Below are 24,086 nucleotides of genomic sequence, written 5' to 3'. Positions count from 1 at the left end.
ATCACAAATTCGACCAAATAAAGATATAAATAGCCACTAACCAAGAAACAACTTCATCAGATGACAGTCTGATAACATATTTATTGTTATAAATCATAGTTTACATTGCAGCTACAGTCAGAAATTGCACCGAAAGCAGACAGAAAAATTACAGACACCAACGCCAAGTAACTAAATACTCATCATAAAACATTTCTGAAAAATACATAGTGTACAGCAATTGAAAGACAGGCATCTTGTGATTCCAGAGAATATTTCCGATTTATCAAGTGTTTTACAGCGAAAACACAATATAGCGTTATATTAACGTAGCCACAATAGCCAGAAACACTTGGGCGCCGACGACCAGTTCACATGCACGACAGATATTAGAAATAGCATCATAAAATGTTTCTTACTTTTGGTGATCTTCCGTCAGAATGTTGGACAAGGTGTCCTTTGTCCAGAACAGTCGTTGTTTGGATCTGGAACGGCAAATTTCCCTCTTGATTTAGCATGGGCACTTGCCAAGTGGCACGGATCTCTCCAACGTCAACAAAGTCAGAGAACGGAACACGGCAAAACTCCCGAAAAAAAATCAATAATCTGATTAAACTATATTGAAAAAACATACTTTACAAAGATATGGTCACATGTATCAAATAAAATCTAAACCGGAGATGTTAGTCGTCCATAACGACAGCTAAACAGAAGGCAAATCCATGTCCTCTTTCGCGCGCTCCAGAAACAGGTAATGGACGGTCACGTCATACAAAGAGCTTTAATTCCACCTCAGACCAAGATAAATACGAAATGTCTTCTCTCACCGCCTCTTGACAACCAGGGGAAGGTGTATGAAGTGTACGTAGACTCTTACATTCATTGCCCATGTATAGGCATGAAGTTGAACAGAGCATCGATTTCTGACATTCCACTTCCTGGTCAGGAAATGTGCTGCAGAATGAGTTCTGTTTCACTCAAAGAAATAATTCAAACGGTTTTAGAAACTAGAGAGTGTTTTCTATCCAATAGTAATAATAATATGCATATTGTACGAGCAAGAATTGAGTACGAGGCCGTTTGAAATGGGCACGATTTAACTGGCTACTCAATACTGCCCCTTGCAGCCATAAGAAGTTTTAAGACACTAACAGCTTACAGACGTAGGAAATTAAGGTCACAGTTATGAAAACTTAGGACACTAAAGAGGCCTTTCTACTGACTCTGAAAAACACACAAAAAGATGCCCAGGGTCCCTGCTCATCTGCGTGAACGTGCCTTAGGCATGCTGCAAGGAGGCATGAGGACTGCAGATGTGGCCAGGGCAATAAATTGCAATGTCCGTACTGTAAGACGGCTAAGACAGCGCTACAGGGAGACAGGACGGACAGCTGATCACCCTCGCAGTGGCAGACCACCTGTAAGTGCTCTTCACTGATGAGTCGCGGTTTTGTCTCACCAGGGATGATGGTCGAATTCGCGTTTATCGTCAAAGGAATGAGCGTTACACCGAGGCCTGTACTCTGGAGCGGGATTGATTTGGAGGTGGAGGGGCCGTCATGGTCTGGGGCGGTATCACAGCATCATCGGACTGAGCTTGTTGTCATTGCAGGCAATCTCAACGCTGTGCGTTACAGTGAAGACATCCACCTCCCTCATGTGGTACCCTTCCTACAGGCTCATCCTGACATGACCCTCCAGCATGACAATGCCACCAGCCATTCTGCTCGTTCTGTGCGTGATTTCCTGCAAGACAGAAATGTCAGTGTTCTGCCATGGCCAGCGAAGAGTCCGTATCTCAATCCCATTGAGCACGTCTGGAACATGTTGGATCGGACGGGTCAAGGCTAGGGCCATTCCCCCAGAAATGTCTGGGAACTTGTAGGCGCCTTGGTGGAAGAGTGGGGTAACATCTCACAGCAAGAACTGGCAAATCTGGTGGAGATGCATTACAGTACTTAATGCAGCTGGTGGCCACACCAGATATTGACTGTTACTTTATATTTTGACCCCCCTCCCCTTTGTTCAGGGACACATTATTCAATTTATGTTAGTCACATGTCTGTGGAACTTGTTCAGTTTATGTCTCAGTTGTTGAATATTGTTATGTTCATACAAATATTTACACATGTTAAGTTTGCTGAAAATTAACACAGTTGGCAGTGAGAGGACATTTCTTTTTTTGCTGAGTTTATGTTTTTTAAGAGGAGAATCAGTGAGGAAAGCTACACTGTTAGCCGCTTTTGTAATTTTATCAGTAACTTACTGTACTAATTAACAGTTTAATACTGTATACAGTTGATTACCGTAAAATGCACAGTAAAATTCTGTACATTTGTTATACATCACACTGTAAGTCCTTTCTGTAATTTCATAGGTAAAACACTGTAGAATGCAAAGTAAAACACCGTAACTGTGTTTTACAGTATTAATAATGGTGCATTGTGGGAAAATGTTGTGGGCAGTGAAAGAGTCTCTGGATAACTTACATATTTTAATGTGTGCCTTGTAAGAGGCTATATTTGTTGGACCCCTGAGTGAGAATGCTGTACGCACACAGAATAAGGTAATATACTGTAATTTAAGCATTTTGCAAACCTTGTCCTGAAAGTCTACAGTAGTTTACTGGCCAATTGCTGCCCGTAATTTACTGTTATTCAGAATACAGGACCATACTGCGTTTTTGGAGCTCCAAAAACAATTTGAGGACTACTGTAGTGTGTGTATGGTGGTGTTCTCACTCATTAACATATTTAGAGGCATGTTTTGCAAGATGCTTCATTTGTAAGAGCCTCTATTTGTTGCACCTGCACCAGTGAGAGTGCGATAACAATTTAAGTTATATGTGGTAGTAATTCCCTAACCATTTAATGTATATAGGGAACAGATCACGGTGGTAGGGGGTCTTAAACCTTTTAATGGTTGAATATTTACCCATGTCCATTTGATCTGTTTTGCCCTGTAATCATGGCCAGTTTGGAAACCTTTGTTTAGGCCTCTAGAAGTGAAAGTGATATAAAATAGTATTCATTAATATATATTATATATATATATAATATGAACCTAGTATTCATTAATATGCTGTAATATGTAAATACCTACAGCCAACCAACTTGCTCTAATCACTTGGAATTGCAGAGGGTAATAGCTGTCAAATCGGTGAGCGGCTGCTCATGTGGTTGTCACCAAGCTACACCCCTCCCACTCGTGTTAGAAGTTCAGAATGAGAAAGTGTGAGGTAGGCTGAATAGTCTATAGAAATAATGACACTCAAGTTTAAAATCATTAAACTAAATAATTAGGATTTATGTCAGCCTAATTGAGGTGTAGAAGCTGTATGGGATTATTACTAATGTGACCCGGTCCATCCAATGGCAGTGTCCGCAATAGCCTACCGTACAGGGCTGCTTGTGCACTTGACAGTTCTAATGCAGTTCCACCTCCGACAGACATCGCCAAAACAACCGCTTTGCTGATGTCGGCTACAGCTGATCTGATTGAATTGGGCCCTTACTCTATGGTACTGTGTTTCATTGTTCTGCCATCAAATTATATTATCTCAGTATTGTATTGGCACTAACAAGAGAGTCAGAGATACACTATATATACAAAAGTATGTGGACTCCCCAAATTAGTGTATTCGGCTATTTAAGCCACACCGTTGCTGACAGGTGTATAATATCGAGCACACATCCATGCAATCTCAATAGACAAACATTGGCAGTAGAATGTCCTAGGTTGCCACCTTTCAAACAAGTCAGTTCGTCAAATTTATGCCCTGCTAGAGCTTTTTTATTTTCATCACTCTTTGTTGCTGAGAATCTTCCTGCACAACAGGAAATGCAAACTTGTAGTGCGTTCAAGGTGTAAGTTTTAATGTCACGGGCACAAGTACAGTGAAATGCGTTTCAAAAGGCTTACGGCTTCTAAAGTTTGTGATTTCCACTTTAAAATGTCAGACTTGATTTGCCCTAATGAAAAATAAATCAACCCCCTACAAAGAAATTTCCATTAATTATAATCCACGTAATTCACATTTTCTGTTAGTGCAGGATTATTTTCATGCTGTAGCAAACTGGCTCAAATTAAGATCTTACATCTATCTGTACAACACTTTCAGTAACGGTTACAGAAACTTTTTACTTGCTTATGCAGTTTTTTTAACAATCTTGGTTGAAGGCGCTGAATGCTAAGGACAAGCTAAAATACTAAATTACCAAAAATGTAAAAATGAAAACTTGCAAAGAACACTGGGTAATATGTCGCTGCATGGGCAATTCCAGTAATGCACTGTAAATCTTTTCAGTAACATTTATGATACCGTAAAATGGATAACTGTAAAATGGATTACCTTAGCTGTCCTGTAAAATAAATTACAGTAACTTACTGGCTAACTGCTACCAATAAATTACTGTACATTTTACAGGAAATATTTTACAGTGTACTGTATAGCAGCTCACCTAATCTCCAGTAACAAGGATGTCTATCCAGGGGAATGAGCAGCCCCAGCCACAATGAGGGACACAACTTCTACTAGTGATAATGCCAGTGTCAGTCCAGCTGTTTCTGCCTTGCACCCCCACCCAGGTTGATGTGATGTGTGAGAATGCTTTCCCACCTAAAATGGAGGGTTTTTACACACTGCTGGTGCTAAAAGCACAGATATTGGTGTGGGGTTTAGCACTGTTCTTAAATTACTCTAAAAAGGGCTAGTAAGTGTCTCCTCTTTCCATCCCTATGGGGAGAATGACTGAGGTGATTGTACATGTTTGTAATTTTGGGTTGGGGGGGGGATCATTGGTCAGACACACGGTCTCTTCTAACCTTTTCTACAGCTCACTGAGCTCAAACTGATGGGTCCTCTCTGCTTTCACATGGAGCCTGCATGAACAGCAATAGACATGACGCATTAAGCAGCACAAGTCACCATTTAGATGCAATACTTATACTTATACTGTAGAAAGAAAATACCTCAAGAAATAAAAGAACCACAAAGAACAAATATTGCCTTGCTAATGCAGATGTAATTAATTCATTAATTAGTTATTACAGTGTTATTTCAGTGTCTTGGACATATGCTAAATAATATATTAAATAGTGATCAGTTTCAGTAATGCGTATTCATCAAAGCTTGTTTTATGTCTTTATGTGTTAATAAACTCCAAGTGCAGCAGAGTCACTTAGACAGATGGAGGGTTATTGAACAACAGATGCTGATTTGCATAGGAGCATATTGTGAATATTTACAGGTGGATAATATTGTGACACCTATGGTCTGGGTGCCACAGGGGCAGACCTCTTTAGCTTCAGTGAAAATGCGTGAGTAAAAAAATTGACTAATTACAAAAAGATTTTTTTACATCATACAGCTGTTGACTATGTTCCTCCTTGCTCCTGAGTGGCACAGCGGTCTAAGGCACTGCATCTCAGTGCAAGATGCGTCACTACAGTCCCTGGTTCAAATCCAGGCTGTATCACATCCGTCCGTGATTGGGAGTCCCATAGGGCGGTGCACAACTGGCCCAGCGTCGTCCGGGTTTGGCTGGGGTAGGCCGTCATTGTAAATAGAATTTGTCCTTAACTGACTTGTCTGGTTAAATGAAAAATCTCCAGTCACATCATTTAATAACCCTCTAGAGTCAATTGACGCACCGGTGCGTCGATCTAAGTTACATAACTAACTCAAAATCCATCCGTTTAAGCTAGAGATATCAGATTTTTTTGCATTGTACGCCAACGCATCCGCCAGTGTCACACTTCTACATCTACGAGAGCTTGAGCGATGTTTGTCACTAAACGTCTTTAGTGTCCGAACGGATCGACCTACACAATGGTGTTCTGGGCAAATTATTCTCTGCCTGGTATGGCAACTGCTCGGCCCCAACCGCAAGGCACTACAGAGGGTAGTTCGAACGGCCCTGTACATCACTGGGGCCAAGCTTCCTGCAATCCAGGACCTCTATACCGGGCGGTGTCAGAGGAAGGCCCTAAACATTTTCAAAGACTCCAGCCACCCTAATCATAGACTGTTCTCTCTGCTACCTCACGGCAAGTGGTACCGGAGCGTCAAGTCTAGGTCCAAGAGGCTTCTAAACAGCTTTTACCCCCAAGCCATAAGAGTCCTGAACATCTAATCAAATGGCTACCCAGACTATTTGCATTGCCCCCCCATCTCCCCCTCTTTACACCGCTGCTACTCTCTGTTGTTGTCATCTATGCATAGTCACTTCAATAACTCTACCTACATGTACATACTACCTTAACTAACTGGTGCCCCTGCACATTGACTCTGTATCGGTACCCCCCTGTATATAGTCTCGCTATTATTGTTTTAGTGCTGCTCTTTAATTACTTGTTACTTTTATCTATTATTCTTGTCCGTATTTTTGAAACTGCATTATTGGTTGAGGGCTCGTAAGTAAGCGTTTCACTGTAAGGTCTACACCTGCTGTATGTGAATAATAACAATTGATTTGATTTGTTTGTTTTGCTCTACGACCCCCACAAGGGTCAAGGGACTCGTCTGAAGGTAACCAGTACCAGAATAAAATAGAATGGAAGTACGAAGGTAGTGTTGTCTACCCCAAAAAAGTGGATTAAATATGTGTCAAAATAAAAAATATTTCCAGATTTTCATTTTATATCTCCTAGATTTAGAACAGACACTTCAAAACCTTTCTTATTATTTATTTTTTGCCTGCACTTTTTGCCATTTATTAATGTGTTATTCAATGCGTTTCTATGGGCTTTAGTAGTAAAGACCAAAATCAATATTTTATCAAATAATTAAAAAATATATATTTTTGGGATACCTAAATTCTAAATAAAATAGCTAAATGATCCATAGTATGACCCCCCCCCCCACACAACGTTTTAGACTAAAGATATAAGGTACAGTATAATGAAAAGAAAAACATGAAACAGCAGTGGAATCTTTTGCCTAAGCTACAGAAGGTACTAGGCACCTCGTCAGACAAATAACGAAAAAGGCCCTTCCTTGAGTTCCCTGTAAAATTATTGGTTGTGAGATGTTAGCATGGCTTACTCAGGAAGTGCTAAATGGTCCTGCTGGGGCTGGTTGTTGTTGGTACAGAGGCAGGTTTCCTGTGTGAGAAGGGGCAAGCAAAGCGATCAGGCAGGCGGGTGCTTTGTTGGACGGTTAAGCTAGTCAGCACTGCCAGGGTGCATCGCACCAGTTCAGGGTTCACATACTATTTACAATCATTGTGCGTGTGTGTGTGTGTGGTTGGTTTTAAAAAACAAGGTGGGGGACATTTCGCTGGACCCCACAAAGAACAAGGCTATTTTAGGCTTAGGGGTTAGTTTTAGGGTTACGGTTGCAATCAGGGTTAGAGTTAGAATTAGGCTCAGGGGTTAGGTTTAGGTTTACAATTTGGGTTAGGGTTAGAATTAGGGTTTGGGTTAGAATTAAGGTTAGGAGTTACGGTTAAATTTAGTCTTAGGGTTCGGGGTTAGGGTTAGATTTTGGTTTAGGGGTTAGGGAAAATAGGATTTTAATGGGACATTCTTTGGGGGTCCCCACAAGGATAGTACAACAAACTTGTGTGTGTGTGTTAGAGCGAGTGCAAGTGGTTTGAAAGAAGGAGCCTCCAAGTGGTTTGAAAGAAGGAGCCTCCAAGTGGTTTGAAAGAAGGAGCCTCCAAGTGGTTTGAAAGAAGGAGCCTCCAAGTGGTTTGAAAGAAGGAGCCTCCAAGTGGTTTGAAAGAAGGAGCCTCCAAGTGGTTTGAAAGAAGGAGCCTCTAAGTGGTTTGAAAGAAGGAGCCTCCTAACTTTCACAAAAATAATACTCATCTATAAATCTGAAGAAAAAAACCACAAGGCCATGTAAAAATGGGGTTATGTTTGAGCTGTTTTGACTAGCAGTTCGCAAGATCCTCAGCTTTTCTTTTCTGTGGTGTCTTAGTTGTCTGCACATTTGGCTTGTTAAAGGGAATATCAATAGAAACATCTCAAGGCACCTCTGGCGATCGCAATCTAAAATGCCCTCTGAACAAACCCCCAGGCATCAAAGCCTCAGCTAGCTCAGCTATCTCTCTGACACGCAGTACAATTTTAACTACGTATAAGATTTCCACTCTGTACTACAAGGGCCTCTCCTTGAGGGGGGGGGGGGGGGGGGGGGGGGGGGGGTTAGTTTACAGATGTAGGATCTTAATGTGATCACCCTATATTGCAGCAGAACTTTAAACATATTATTTCCACTTAACCCTTACGAAACATTTATTAACCCCTACAAAAATGTTCATGAATCATAATCATCATAATAATTCACATTTCTTGTTGTCTAAGGGGTTCTCTGTCATACTGTATATAACAAGTAACCACCTTTATTTCTCCAAGTACTTAAATTATATGATATACAGTATGTGCAGACTTTTTAAAATTGTCTGAATAGTTAGACACCACAAAAGCAAACTGGTCACACCAGATCTTGAGGTAGAAATCTAAAAAGAAAAGGATTCACAATGAAAGACAAAAATATCTCCAAATCTACCCTACAGCCTTCATGTAATGGAGCTGTTTCCAGGATATATACATTGGTTCATTCGCAACAATGTCACTGTGGTTCCAGACCACTTCCCCCAGTCAGTCTCTGTGTTAAAGGAGTTAAAGGAGACCCATTAATGGTTTGCCTGGTGGACTATTGTGCCATTGTATAGACTATAGAGGGCTGTGTTTTGTTTAGGCTGGTTTATGCTGCATCATGACCTCTTCCTGTTTCCTGTACCATGTGACAGACAGGGAGATTCTGTGGGAATATATGATACCTGTGAGATGCTGGGGTCCCTTACTCAAATCAAATCAAATTTTATTTGTCACATGTGCCAAATACAACCTTACAGTGAAATGCTTACTTACAAGCCCTTAACCAATGCAGTTTTAAGAAAAAATAAGTGTTAAGAAAGTATTTACTAAATAAACTGAAGTAAACAATAAATACATTTTAAAAAATGTATAAAAAAGAACATTGAAAAATAAAAAATAATTAAAGAGTAAATAAAGAGTAAACAAAAATAAAATGACGAACGAGGCTATATACAGGGGTACAGGTATAGAGCCAATGTGCGGGGCACTGGTTAGTTGAGGTAATTGAGGTAATATGTACATGTAGGTAGAGGTAAAGTGACTATGCATTGATAATAAACAGAGAGTAGCAGCAGTGTAAAAATGGGGGTGGGGGGGGGGCCCATGAGGATCAGCGTGGCAGATGTGTTGTAACCTACCCTTACCACCTGGGGGCGGCCCGTCAGAAAGTCCAGGATCCAGTTGCAGAGGGAGGTGTTTAGTCCCAGGGTCCTTAGCTTAGTGATGAGCTTTGAGGGCATTATGGTGTTGAACGCTGAGCTGTAGTCAGTGAACAGCATTCTCACGTAGGTGTTCCATTTGTCCAGGTGGGAAAGGGCAGTGTGGAGTGCAATAGAGATTGCATCCTCTGTGGATCTGTTGGGGCGGTATGCAAATTGGAGTGGGTACAAAAGAGTGATCGGTAAGCTGCTCTGACAACTGATGCTTGAAGTTAGAGAGGGAGATATAAGTCTTCAGCTTCAGTGATTTTTGCAATTCGTTCCAGTCATTGGCAGCAGAGAACTGGAAGGAAAGGCGGCCAAAGGAAGTATAGTACGTTGACAATAAATGTGGCACAATTCAGTTGTTTCAGAGTCCCGCAATAAGAGCTACAACGCTAATGACCTATTCAATTATGGGATGATTCTACTATTTGTATTAATTTGCATTACTGTCAATTACATACTTTTATTTTGAAGGCTAACCGCAGAGTCCACTATTGTGCCTAATCCTTATTGTGGCTAGCTTCACATAGATGGGTCCAACCACCATTAATCAAATAAGAACTGTTTTATAAATGAAGGTTATTTTAGATGATGACACCGAAAAAAAATGTGTATTGGCCAAAAAAAACAATACTGCATGGATATTGGAAAAACAATACTGCGTGGATGTTTTGGAGGGCATTGGTAAAGGATATATTGGGTATTGAGTAGACTGATACCCCATTTCATTGATCCCCAATCCTTAGGTAAAGCTGTACAGTGCAATATGAATGTCAATACACACAATAGGCTGACTGGGGAGGTGATTTCCCACAGTCACAGTCCCGCAATAAGAGCTACAATGCTAATATTTGCATGAAATCTTCACAGTTGTTTTCTGCGGGTGTCACAGAGTAGACTGATGCCCCATTTCATTGCTTCACATTCCAACCTTGTTTAACATTATCTCGTCTAAATATGGCATGATTCCACCAATTGTAACCTTCTGCATCACTTTCAAAGAAGTACTTTTATTTTGAAGGCAAACCGCAAATTCCTCTATTGTGCCTAATCCTTATTGTGGCTAGCTTCACAACACATAACCCGATCCGGTCGAGCCTCATTAGCCAGATGAAGCTAGCTGCCTGCTTATAACGTTAGCTTTGGGCAACAGGGTTATGTAGTTGGCTAGCTATTTATTTTCATGAACTGAAGTTCAATTTCAATAAGTGAACAACCTGTGGCTACCTAGCAAATACTCACTAACAAGGATTCCTAAATAATTGCTAAGAATAATGAAAATGACTGCAGTTTATACTGGTCATTGTTTTCAGGCTGGTTGTATTGGTACTAGCTAGGTACCAAGCTAAAGCTAGCTAACTACCCCAGAAGTAGAGGTCGAACAAATGTCTTATTACCAACGTGGTATTGTAAACACATCGTTCGTGGCCGGTGTGTGCTTAATTGCAGACTTTTTTGTACAGCTTTGACAGTGCTACTGATAGTAGTGGTGTGTTGTGTTACTTGGCGTGTAAAATTAAAAGCTGATTTAACACGTCAAATTGTGTCATTTAAGCGTCCGGGTTAGAGTCCCACTCGTTAAAATCGGCAGCTCTACCCTTTAGCTCAGTGCTGATGTTGCCTGTAATCCATGGCTTCTGGTTGGGGTATGTATGTCACTGTGGGGATGACGTCATCGATGCACTTATTGATAAAGCCAGTGACTGATATGGTGTACTCCTCAATGCCATCGGAAGAATCCTGGAACATATTCCAGTCTGTGCTCGCAAAACAGTCCTGTACCTTAGCATGTGGTCATCTGACCACTTCCGTATTGAGCGAGTCCCTGGTACTTCCTGCTTTAGTTTTTGCTTGTAAGCAGGAATCAGGAGGATAGAGTTATGGTCAGATTTGCTAAATGGAGGACGAGGGAGTGCATTGTACGCGTCTCTGTGTGTGGAGTAAAGGTGGTCTAGAGTTGTTTTTCCTCTGGATGCACATTTAACATGCTGGTAGAAATTAGGTCAAATGGATTTAAGTTTGCCTGCATTAAAGTCCCCAGGCCACTAGGAGCACCGCCTCTGGATGAGCATTTTCTGGTTTGCTTATGGCCTTATACAGCTCGTTGAGTACAGTCTTAGTGCCAACATCGGTTTGTGGTAAATAGACAGCCTAGAAAAATAAAGATAAATAGTGTGGTCTACAGATTATCATGAGATACTCTACCTCAGGCGAGCAAAATCTCGAGAATTCATTAATATTAGATTTTGTGCACCAGCTGTTATTGGCAAATAGACACAGACCACCACCACTAGTCTTACCGGAGGCAGCTGCATCTTGCCGATGCACGGAAAACCCAGCCAGCTGTATGTTATCCATGTCGTCTTTCAGCCATGATATTACAGTTTCTAATGTCCCGTTGGTAGGATAGTCTTGATCGGAGCTTATCCAGTTTATTATTTAATGATTGCACATTGGCTAATAGGACTGGTATTGTCACGACTTCCGCCGAGGTCGGTCCCTCTCCTTGTTCGGGCGGTGTTTGGCGGTCGACGTCACCGGTCTTCTAGCCATTGCCGATCCACCTTTCATTTTCCATTTGTTTGGTCTTGTCTTCCCACACACCTGGTTTCAATTCCATCATTACATGTTGTGTATTTAACCCTCTGTTCCCCCCATGTCCTTGTCCGGTATTGTTTATTTGTAGTGCGTGTGCATGTTATGCTGGTGTGTACCGGGTTTTGTTTACCCATTGATTTATTGTTCTGTTTACGGTGGTTTTGTTTATTAAACTGCGCCGTTGTAAATCAGTTTTTGCTCTCCTGCGCCTGACTTCACTGCCGCCAGTACGCACCCCCTACAGGTATAGGAGGGTTACCCACTCAACATCTGATTCTTACAAGGCACCCCAACCTACGACCCCTATATCTCCGTCTCCTCTTCACGCGAATGACGGGGATTTGGCCTTGTCCGTTGTCTGAAGTAAATCCTTTGCGTCAGACTCGTTAAAGAAAGAATCTTTATCCAGTACGAGGTGAGTAATCGCTGTTTTGATATCCAGAAGCTTTTTTAGGTCATAAGAGATGGTGGCAGAAACAATATGTACAAAATAAGTTACAAATAATGTGAGAAAATACACACAATAGCACAATTGGTTAGGAGCCCGTAAAACAGCAGCCATCTCCTCCGGCGCCATTCGTAAGCCTGTGTTCAGCTGTTCAAACTGTAGTTTCAGTCTGTAGTTGTAGGGCATAATTACAATGGTGAAGTTGTGAAAATAGGCACACAGCACAGCAGGAGTTTCCATCCCCGAAAGAGAGGCCCAGTCCAATAAATTGCTTTATTACGATGATCTGCCCACTTGTGTCAAATGTCAAGATGTGACACTCTGTTGTTTATTAAAATAGTATAATATTATTTCACCCATTCACTCTCTCTCACAATGATTGAACAGCATCTTTTGATATCCTGTCTTTTTCTGTGTACCATATAATTGTAATGTTAACGGGTGTGTGAAATTGCATGATTAGTGGTCTTGTGTAGATAGATTATATAGATATATAGTCAACAGATCAGTAATTGATCATCATTCTCTTTCAACAACATGCAGTTTTTCTTGTGGTGGATTTATTTCTGTTATGTGTAGGTTATTTTCTGATGCCTTCACACAAACAATGATTCATTGTTTACAGCCGACTGGGTTTAGTTTAGCTGCTTGATTCCCCAATACCATTAGAAAGTGGAAGGATTTCGAGCGGATAAAAATGACTTACTACTAAATCAGTGGATGTTGAGTTGTCAGTGGATGAGGATAGGAAGAGATGTTTATTTAGTGGAAAGAACTTGGAAAGAAGAATCCTTTTGGATCAAATTTGTAAGGCCTCTGAGCCTTGCGTGAGTTGTGTCTGGTGGCATTGTTTTATCGTGCTACCTTCCCTTCTCTAAGCAGCTAACAGCTGCCTTGCCCTGCCCTCTCTCCCCTCTCTTGCTCCATCTCTCTCTCTCCAGCGGCCCAGTGTCAGCCATCTAGGCGACAGCTAAGTGGCGAGGGGGATGGATAGAGAGAGAGCAGGAGGGAGCACGAGAGAAACAGAGAGAGAGAGAGGGGGACAGAGAGTGAAAGCCCTGCTCTCTCCCCTGAGACCTATTCTTATAAAACTGCATCTCAGTCTGGAACCACTGGAACCATGGGACCAAGCAGCATGGAGAACACACTGTGTAGATTCTAGAATGTGATGTCCTCGCTCTTTCTCCTTTCATGAACCTCGCTCTTTCTCCTTTCATTCTCTCTTTCTCTGAGCTTTGAGATGGGGCATGCAAAGCTAAGCCCAGCCCAGACTATCTCTGTGGACTCTCTCTTTCTCTCTCTCTCTCTCTCTCTCTCTCTCTCTCTCTCTCTCTCTCTCTCTCTCTCTCTCTCTATGATAGTGTTTTGAGTCTTACATCTCCCCTCGTTTGTGTTCTTGTCTAATTAGCTAGTGCCTTGTCCGTTAGTGATCATCTTGCCTCCCGTCCTAACCTCTTGTTCTCTTAACTCCCTTATTACCCCAGGCTATTTTTCTTCCACCCTCTCTCTGAGAGAATAAAGAATTCAAGTGGCAAATGAAATCAGTGGCAAACACATCAAAAGGATCCTCAGCAGAGTTCCGTTGCCTGTCAGAGTAAAATCATTTGTTCCCCTCTTTTTTACACTTTCTCCACGCGTCATCCTTTTTACAACCATTGTTCTTCCGCTCTCCTTATCTCTGTCTTCCTCTCTGCCCCTATTTCTCTCTCTCTTCCTTTCTTTCTGTTTCTCTTCCTCTTTCTCTCTCTCCACTGGTGTGTTTAATGTCTTTCCTGAAAACCATTTCCTCAGAGCCTGCCTGCCACTGTTCATTTTGGACAATATGCCTAACTTTAGAAACTGCTATGTATGCATTTTGTTTTTTTGGAAGAAATTTTTTTAGCCTGGGTTTTCAGGTTGAATTTTATGCCTTTACCGACATTGTTTAAAAAAACTGAAAGAGCAACACAACTAAGAAGATTCACATTTAAAGATGTCTTAATTTGTTGAAGTAAATATGTATTGTGAAGTAATGGATGACAGAGAAAAAGAAGGGATAAAAGACAAAGTTTGCCCCATAGAGATCCTAAAATTCTAATTCCTAATTCTACGGTTTTCCCTAGATTATTTAATACAGATATAGGATCTTAATTTGAGCCAGTTTGCTGCAGCAGGAAAATAATCCTGCAGCAACAGGAAATGTGAATTATTATGTAGGTTATAATTAATGGACATCTTTGTAAGGGTTGATACATTTTTCATAAGGGAAAATCAAGTATGAAATTTCAAAGTGGAAATTACAAACCTCAGAAGCCTTTTCGAACTTTAAGAAGTGGAAAGTTGTCCTGCAACAGGGTGGTCAAAATAAGATCCTACATCTGTAGTAACCTGTTATGTTCTTTTCTTCTATTCCTATTTTATCTAACCACGTCAACTTAATCTATGATAAAATCACCCCCCAAAACAAAAGGCATCCTTTGCAGCTAAACATCAAATATACTGTAGGTAGATGTTATTTTGCTAGCTGCAATTATGTATTTACAGTACCAGTCAAAAGTTTGGACACACCTACTCATTCAAAGGTTTTTCTTTATTTGTACTATTTTTGAAATTGTAGAATAATAGTGAGGACATCAAAACTATGAAATAACACATATGGAATCATGTAGTAACCAAAAAAGTGTTAAACAAATCAAGATATATTTTATATTTTAGATCCTTTAAAGTAGCCACCCTTTGCCTTGATGACAGCTTTGCATACTCTTGGCATTCTCTCAACCAGATTCACCTGGAATGTTTTTCCAACAGTTTTGAAGGAGTTCCCACATATGCTGAGCACTTGTTGGCTGCTTTTCCTTCACTCTGTGGTTGAACTCATCCCAAACCATCTCAATTGGGTTGAGGTAGGGTGATTGTGGAGGCCAGGTCATCTGATGCAGCACTCCATCACTCTCCTTGGTCAAATAGCCCTTACACAGCCTGGAGGTGTGTTTGGTCATTGTCCTGTTGAAAAACAAATGATAGTCCCACTAAGCGCAAACCAGATGGGATGGCGTATTGCTGCAGAATGCTGTGGTAGCTATGTTGGTTAAGTGTGCCTTGAATTCTAAATAAATCACAGACAGTGTCACCAGCAAAGCACCCCCACAACATCGCAGCTCCTCCCCCATGGTTCACCACACATGCGGAGATCATCCTTTCACTTACCCTCCGTCTCACAAAGACACGCCAGTGTCATCAGACCAAAGAACGTATATACCGGTCTACTGTCCATTGCTCGTGTTTCTTGGCCAGAGCAAGTCTCTTCTTCTTATTGGTGTTCTTTAGTAGTGGTTTCTTTGTAGCAATTCGACCATGAAGGAGTGAGTCATGCAGTCTCCTCTGAACAGTTGATGTTGAGATGTGTCTGTTGCTTGAACTCTGTGAAGCATTTATTTGGGCTGCATTTTCTGAGGCTGGTAACTCTAATGAACTTATCCTCTGCAGCAGAGGTAACTCTGGGTCTTCTTTCCTGTGGCGGTCCTCATGAGAGCCAGTTTTATCATAGCCCTTGATGGTTTTTGCAACTGCACTTGAAGAACATTTTAAAGTTCTTGAATAAATAAAGAAAGAAAATAAAGAAAAAACATTGAATGAGTAGGTGTATCCAAACTTTTGACTGGTACTGTATATCAATTTGTATTGCTGAAGTATCGCGTAAGATCCGCAATAAAATGTCACTTTAATTTCCAGTTGAGCCGACGTCTCCGCAACAGCGGGAACATTGCCTCGCTCTATAGTTATTTGACATGAGGATGGTTTTCATGGTGTGTAGGATTCATTAGGGTGTGTGCTGAAGAGTTTAGATAACGACACTTTGCTTTCATGTGTCCCAGAGGGACGAGACCATGTGATTTCAAAGGAGACACAAAACAGGACTTTGGTTAAAAAAGAAAAAACGTGGATACTGTATTTGAAATGTACAAAAGCTATATACAACACACACACACTCACACTGAGCATAGCCAAATGAATGAGCAGTATACCTATACATACTATAAGGCTACTTTAACTCCAGGAAACAAACTAAATAAAAACTTAGGAGTTGCGGTTTATCATTGTCTTTGATATGATTCGTAATCAAAGTAATATGTTCCTTATTTGAATCTCCATATAGTCCATGTCTAGCTCAGAACTCAGGGAAGAGGGAGGGTAATGAATCCACTAATTAGTGTGTGATCATGTCCACAGAGAACACATGGAGTACTTGCATATTCCTTTAGAGATCTGATTCCTCCTAGACATTGCGAGGCATGGGGATCCGTGTGTGTCTTCACAGACTGACTGACACTGAGGCAGATCTCTGTCCTTTTCAATCATACAGTCAGTCTCACAAGGAGGAGGGTCCATAGAGGGTTAGACATTTTTTGGAGGGCACTTGGAGAATATTTTATACAGTATGACTGAAAGGGGCCATCTCCTGCTGTACGCTAGGGTCTGGTTTCCCGGATACAGATTAAGCCTAGTCCTGGACTAAAAATCATTTTCAATGGATAATGGTTGGTTTTAGTCCAGCACTAGGCTTAATCTTCGTCCGGGAAACCGGCCCTAAAAGCTTGGCAACGGAACCTGTTCCACTGCAAGCTCCTCTATACACTGATAGATGTAAACAACGTAGCATCGCAATGTTAAATAGTGGCATCATACTGTAATCGGCTTGCAATAATTACGTCTCTTCAACATAATTTAAACCACATACCTTACAGTATATTTATAAACATGATGGAAGGTTGTAATGAGAAAAATGCTATTCTAATATTTTCATATGCATTTTTTCTTGGCAACATCTTTACATGTAAGTACGTTTTATGAGTTCACATATTATTCAAACTTGATCTTTTTATCAAGGCACTTGGTGAACTGCTTTCAGTGCACTGCTTTTTAAAAGGTAACAAACATCAACAAATACTGAGCAATGGACACATTTGCCAATGTATTTTTATACCCTTGTCTATTTTTATTCGTAGATACAAATATGGCTTTTTAAAACAGTGATACAAATACCCCTTATGTCTTTACTACACTTATTGTATCTAACATAAACATTACTTAAAATGTACTTGAGCAAATATTACATAGAACTGGATAAGCAAAGTCTCTATACAGGCCGGTGGAGATCGACATTCTCCTGATAAGTAACAATTTCCATAAGGTATTGTTACATATAATCAGAGCTTTAATAGTACATTTTTCCTGATGCTTTCTTGAAAGGGTCTGAATATACAAGGGGACCGTCCCAATAATCTCTCCTTCCTCCTGAAGTGTGCACTACTCCCCACAAATTTAAAAGCATTTGATTGGTGTAGGCATGGGCCAGAGGGAGTTTCCATTCACCAATCATTTCCTTTGAAATTCATGAAAGGAAGTGAACACGTGAACACTTTGGGAGAAAAACTATTGGGATGCAGCCAAGGCATTAGCTCATCATGTTGAGGAACTTACTCTCCTCAGCCAGGGCGGTCAACATGGAGTTCATATCGCCGATGGCCATGTTACCGATCCCTGCTGGCACGGAGGCCAGGGTCACAGAGCTACGGGGGGTGGTGAGCCTGGAGGAGTTCTGGGACAGACTTGTGAGGAGCCCGGGGCTGAGGGTCCCCGACATCAGGCTGGAGTGGTCGCCATCATCCAACATGGCATCAAAGTCAATCTGGGCGTGCTCCACACCAGAGGAGTCCACGGTGCTGGTGACCTGGTTGACCCCTGAAGATGCCATGAAAACGGCAGTGCCTACCGGTGCCTGGGGTGTGCAGGGGGACATGGGGGAGTCGAAACTCAGGTTGTTGTTGGACTCGAACATGTGTATCTGGCCAGTGTATAACATTGGAGCGTTAGAGTTGGAGTTTCCCTTTTGTCCGACGTTATGTGCTACGGTGCGGCCTGGCTTCTTTGGACTGGCCTCAGAGGTGTTGTGATTGAAGTCAGACTGAAGGAAACGGTTCTGCATCGTACTGCTGGATCTTACATGTTGTCTGGACATAGACTTGGTCTCCATGGGAAGCCTGGGCTGCATCCCATCTCTGGTCCCAGTATGGACGGCTTGCTGCTGAGGCGTACTACTGTAGTTCAGCTGCTCAACCTGATTCATGTGAGGGGGATAGCTTTCAACCTGAGTCCTTGATCTGTAGTTTTGAATATCTGGATTATGTGTTGCCATTACTCTGCCATTGGGCAGTGCCATGCCGTTGTAGTTGGGTCGTAGGCTGCCATTCCCAGATCCAGAGTTAGGGATGGGGACAATGTCTTGGCCGTATCCCTGCTGGGGACTCATCTGCTCAGTATAATTCATGCTGCATGGCTGCCTCTGTTGCTGTTGGACAGAGTTGATCCTTTGGGCGTTGCTTCTCTGGGTGTAGCCTTGTAGCTCCATGTTCTGGCTCATAGGCCTCACCTGCTGGTTACTGTTACTACCCATACTACCCTGGAAAGGCCCACAGTTTTGTCTCTGCTGAACCACTGCCAGGTTGTTGTTTTTGAGGAGGTTCTGCTTGGTGACTCTTGAGGTGCCTGTGGCGTCCACAGTCCCTGAGCTGACCTCATTCCACTGCACTGGCATGTTGTTTTTGTTGTTCATACTGGGTGAGGTTGGGTACTGCTGTTGCTGTGATCCAGAACCAGGGCTCATCTTGTAGGGCGTTAGGGGGGCCTGGCCTGACTCAGACAGGGGCATGTTGGTATCCACCATGGCCATCCTCCTTTGCCCATAGAACTGCTGCTGGGGCTGCTGGGAGGAGGTCATATTCCCTTGGTCCTGGAAGCCGTGTGATTGGCTGTTGGTGTAGTCGGCAGGGCCTGCTGATTGGTCGGCGCCAGTGTTCTGAGACCTGAGATACTGTACGACATCATCAGGCAGCACCATGTCCTCGTCCCCTGCATGGTCCGTCCCGTCCACAGCCATGGTCTCCATCACCACATTCTCTGAGATGCTGGGGGGCCGCGGGGCGAAAGAGTGGCGGTGCAGACTTCCGTCGGACCGTGTGTAGCCCTGCATGGCCAGGCCCCGGCGATCAGTAGAGGGAGGAGGCATCATGGAGTTGGGGTTCATACTGTTCATGCTGTTGTAGCGCTGGACCCTCGGCAGGGACAGTGGGTCCAAGGTGGGTCTGCGGATGGGATCGCTGGCTCGCCGTGGCAGGTTCCCAGGGACCTCGTGGGGCATCACACTATGGTTACTGTAGCCAATGTCGCTGCAGCGTCTGGGCACTGCTCCAGCAGGGGGCTGGAACAGGTTGGAATGGGAGGAGCTCTCCCTCTCCTGGGAGTGGTCCCCGTACAGGGCCATCCTGGTCCTGAGGCTCATGCGCTCCATGTTGGGCAGAGGTGTGGGTGGAGCTCCCCCAGTTGCGGCAGCATACTTGGCCTTAAGATGGTAGTGCTGAGCCGGGGTGAGGCTGAGCAAACTAGGGATGTTTCCACCACCCCCTCCACACTGGCTGGCCTCGCTGGATCTCCGGGACAGGTCTGTGGAGATGGGGTCGTAGGAGTCGGCTGAGCTGATGTTGTTGTGGCGGTTGCTGAACTGCGAAGCTTCGGAAGACCGGCGGCTGGAGTAGCAGGGGGAGATGCCCGAGGAGCGGCGGCTGGTGTAGGCTGAACTAGCAGTGCTGGTGTTGCTGTACCGGCGGCCCTGCTCATTCAGCTGGTTTAGCATGGTCACCTCGCATGATGACAGGTCACCAAGACGCTGACCAGGGTAGGGCCCGGGTGGAGCGATCATATTGGAGTTCTCCAGAAGGGAACCTGAGGAACCAACAAGAGGAACCACATTAGGACATATAGAGCAAAACACCTTTCTTGGTTTCTGAGGCTGCTTCACAAATTCCTCCCAACTCCATCTCTCCGATTGTGGATGAACGCAAAAAAAAAGTTTGTTATTTGGTAATTTGTACCCCTTTTTCTCCCCAATTTCGTGTTATCCAATTGGTAGTTACGGTCTTGTCAAATCAAATTGTCCCATTGCTGCAACTCCCATACGGACTTGGGAGAGGCGAAGGTCGAGAGCCATGCGTCCTCTGAAACACGCACTGCTTCTTGACACACTGCTCACTTAAGCCGGAAGCCAGCCGCACCAATGTGTCGGAGGAACCACCGTACAACTGGCGACCGTGTTAGCGTGCATGCGCCCGGCCCGCAACAGGAGTCACTAGAGCGCGATGGGACAAGGACATCCCGGCCGGCCAAACCCTCCCCTAACCCCGACAACCCTGTGCCAACTGTGTGCCGCCTCATGGCTCTCCCAGTCATGGCCGGCTGCGACACAGCCCAGGATCGATTCCGGATCTGTAGTGATGCCTCAAGCACTGTGATGCAGTGCTTTAGACCGCTGTGCCACTCGGGAGGCCCTAGCGAGAATTTTTTAATAAGATAATATTTTTCTTCCTTGTCATCGTTTATTAAACTTTCCGCATTATGACAGTTTTTAACAACAGTTGTTATCAAAAACTCTATATAAAACTCTTACCAACAGCAGGAATAGGAGGCAGCTTGGTGTTGGTGTTCCGGATCTGTGGACCAGAGTTGGTCCAGAGACACGAGTCTCTCACATTCTTCAGCCTCTCCTTCTTGATGTTCTCCAGCTTGATGGTGACTCCTCCCCCTTTACGGAGCCCAAGCCCCACCCCTGCTGAGTTGCCGTGGGAGAGGGTGGAGGAGTCTACCATGGGAGGGTCATCCAGTGCACTCAGCTCCCCAAAGCTGCCCCCGCTGTGCAGGGCCATCTCTACTCCACTGTCATTGTTGTGGGCACTGCCAAGTGGCGATGGTTCACTGCTACATGACGAGTGACCGCCAGGGCTGGATTGATACGTCTGGAGAGGGGGACAGGATATATGGTTTATGTTAGACACCAGATCAAGCCTATCAAGGGATTTTCATATTACTAAGTTGAACCAAGCTCTACTGAGTGGTTTTGTTCAGGTTGGCATGGTAGTGTGAAAAGGGTACCACAGTCAGACCAATTGCTCTTTGCTAAGAACCTATTTTTGTTTCTTTTTGACCATTTTAATTGAAAAGGATCACAGTAAGGTACTTAATTCAGGGCATGGTCATTGTAAAAATATGCTTAAAGTATGTACACGCTGGATGTAGAAGCCTAAGTGTTATTGTTTCTTAGTTTACTCCAATTAGGGGAGGGGTGGTAGGGTTTGCGGGAAATAATAAAGGAAAATATAATAAAAAAAGAGAGATATATATATATATATATATGTGTATTTATGTGTATATGTATATATATTTATATATGTGGGTATGTATGTGTATGTATGTATATAAATATATTTACAAAAAAATATGGGGGATTGGAAATGATGTAGACAATTACATTGATGGAAGCTATAATCTATCTGCAATATCTAAATATAATATAAAAATATATAAAGATAATAATAATAATATATATGCTTAAAGGCCTAGTGCAGTCAAAAACGGGATTGTTCTGTGTTTTCTATATATTTTCACACTATGAGGTTAGAATAATACTGTGAAATTGTGAAAAATATGTTAATGCACTTTTAGTGTAAGGCCTGAAATTTCAGCCTGATTTGGTGGGAATTGAGTTTTGGCTTGCCTGGTGACTACACCAGGCAGTCCATTTGTTATCAGATCAACAAGAAAGAGTTCCACACCTCTCTGCCAATAACTGCTAGTTTTTAGTTTTCCCTCCCCACTCAGACCACTCCCAGACAGTCCTAGCAAAATTCTTGCTTGAGAAATTGCTCTTTGCTAAGAACCTATTTTTGTTTCTTTTTGACCATTTTAATTGAAAAGGATCACAGTAAGGTACTTACTTGTTACCCAGAAATGATTTGATATTGAGAAAAAAACAGCTGTATTGGTTAAAATATTAAATACTGGAATACAGTTGCACAATTCTGATTAATCAAGTATGTAAACTCTTTGCAAAACCACAAATTAAATAAATGATGTAGCCTAGCTATAGTTTCATAATCTTATTTATCATAGATGTGTTGGATTCATTTACAAAGGAAACAAGTATATTGTGGAGCGATGGAGGGATACTGTGAGTCTAATCCCAGTCAAGTGTTGATAGTGATTCATTCTGACACAGACTGAACTAGAAAGAGTCTTGATCACAGCTTGATTGCTGACACTATTTGTTCCACACACATGCTGAACAGTCCCGTTCTTTGAATATTAATTTGATAATGACTTTTATCATGGCCCGACAGACATTACTGTCAGATCACGTAGGCCACAGAGGAATATAACTGAATAAACTGAATAAACTGTAGACGGTACAGTATAGACTTTTAAAACCAGAAGCGCTTGGAAAGTGCTTGGTGTAATCCTCTATTCTTTCATACATAAAGGAACAGAGTAGTGCAATTTGTACAGATGCAAAATTGACATGCAGTTAGAAAGCATTGAAATGAAAGAGAAAAAGTGGTGGTGCTTACCTCAGAGATGCCTGTCCGTTGGGGAAAGTGTTAAAGAAAGAGAAGCACATTCAAGTAGTGACCAGAGAGGTGAGATGGATTAGGAGAAGAGTAGACCATCAGCAGGTCAATTGTCCATCACAGTTAGCGTGAAAGGTGATGGGATAGATGGTGAAATGGCTGCATTTGAGTCACAAGACTCAAATATCATAGAATATGTATGAATGGTACTGATAGGATTTGCATTGATAGTTTAAGTAGTTAGTAGTTGAGAGGATTTTGACAATAGTCAAAGTCAATGCTTTGTTAAACAATTAGTGGTGATGACACATTGGAATGTCACACCCTGTCTTACCATCGAGTTCTCGGTCTTGATTGACTTGACCTGCAGGCAGTCCTCCACTCCTCTAGTAATGCTGTTGGCCTCCATCTTTCCATCTATCCCTCTATCACTCTGTTTGGCATTTGCCTCGTTCTCTCCATTTCCCTTGGGAGGACCCCTGGGAGGCACATCGCCACGTTGTTTCTTGGTGACGTGGGCCTCTGGTCCGTGAACCGTCTTCACATGCTTCCTGAGAGAGCTGGGGTCTGTGTAGCGTTTAGTGCACCCAGGGATTTTACAGATGTACGGTTTCTGGGAAAAATAATTTAAAATTATGTCTTATTACCTCATGCTTATGTTGATTACTGATTTCTTTCATTGTCTTCTGAAAATGCAATATATAAAAACAAAATAAATGTTTATGCACATTAGTTGATTTAAATAATGGCAGTGGGTAAATACTGTATGTAGATGTAGCTCAAAGTATGTCTTTGAGGTGATTGTCTATAAGAGCCGTACCTCATTGGAGTGTGTGCGGTTCTGGTGCTTGGCTCTGTCTGAGGCGTTGGAGAAGGCTTTGTTGCAGCCCTCATGTTCACAGACGTACGGCTTCTCCCCTGTGTGGGACCTCAGGTGCGTCTTCAGGTTCTCCAGGCGAGAGTAGGCCTTACAGCATCCTTCAAACTAGAGAGAGGGAGGGAGACAAAGGTCAGTTAGACATAGCCTCAGAGACTCTTACTTGTATCACACAAAAGTATTAGCTCTTAGAGAAAAATTACTATTACAAGTATTTAAGCTAAGTAAGAGACCATGGAGAGCTTTGTTGAAACAAAGCATCAAAGCTGTTCTGTGTTTAGCTTTGGTATGCTACAATAGGCTATGCATTGATTTGGTATTCCTTCAGAGCGGCATACTGTGCCGTGCACTGTGGGTAATTGACAGTTTGTGTGAGATGGGATCAAACTATATTCGCTCAAAAGTGGACATAAAAGACCTAAGATCCTCCCTTCAAAAAC

General features: G+C 42.6%; 1 protein-coding gene across 2 annotated transcripts in view; it reads right to left on the bottom strand.

The window, feature by feature from the left end:
• Window positions 1–16,233: 16,233 nt before the first annotated feature.
• LOC129816580 (zinc finger protein GLI2-like) overlaps window positions 16,234–24,086 on the bottom strand; it is a 124,425-nt gene continuing 116,572 nt past the window's right edge. For both annotated transcript variants that reach the window (XM_055871213.1, XM_055871214.1), the window contains 4 exons: window positions 23,590–23,754; window positions 23,104–23,382; window positions 20,816–21,161; window positions 16,234–20,094 (listed from right to left, as the gene is read on the bottom strand). In XM_055871213.1, coding sequence (XP_055727188.1) covers window positions 17,771–20,094; window positions 20,816–21,161; window positions 23,104–23,382; window positions 23,590–23,754 — 3,114 coding nt within the window. In that variant the 3' untranslated portion in view covers window positions 16,234–17,770. The remainder of the gene's footprint in view (window positions 20,095–20,815; window positions 21,162–23,103; window positions 23,383–23,589; window positions 23,755–24,086) is intronic.

This window comes from Salvelinus fontinalis, chromosome 19, assembly GCF_029448725.1.
Source record: "Salvelinus fontinalis isolate EN_2023a chromosome 19, ASM2944872v1, whole genome shotgun sequence".
Classification (NCBI taxonomy): Eukaryota; Metazoa; Chordata; class Actinopteri; order Salmoniformes; family Salmonidae; genus Salvelinus; species Salvelinus fontinalis.
This window is presented reverse-complemented; position numbering and strand designations above follow the sequence as displayed.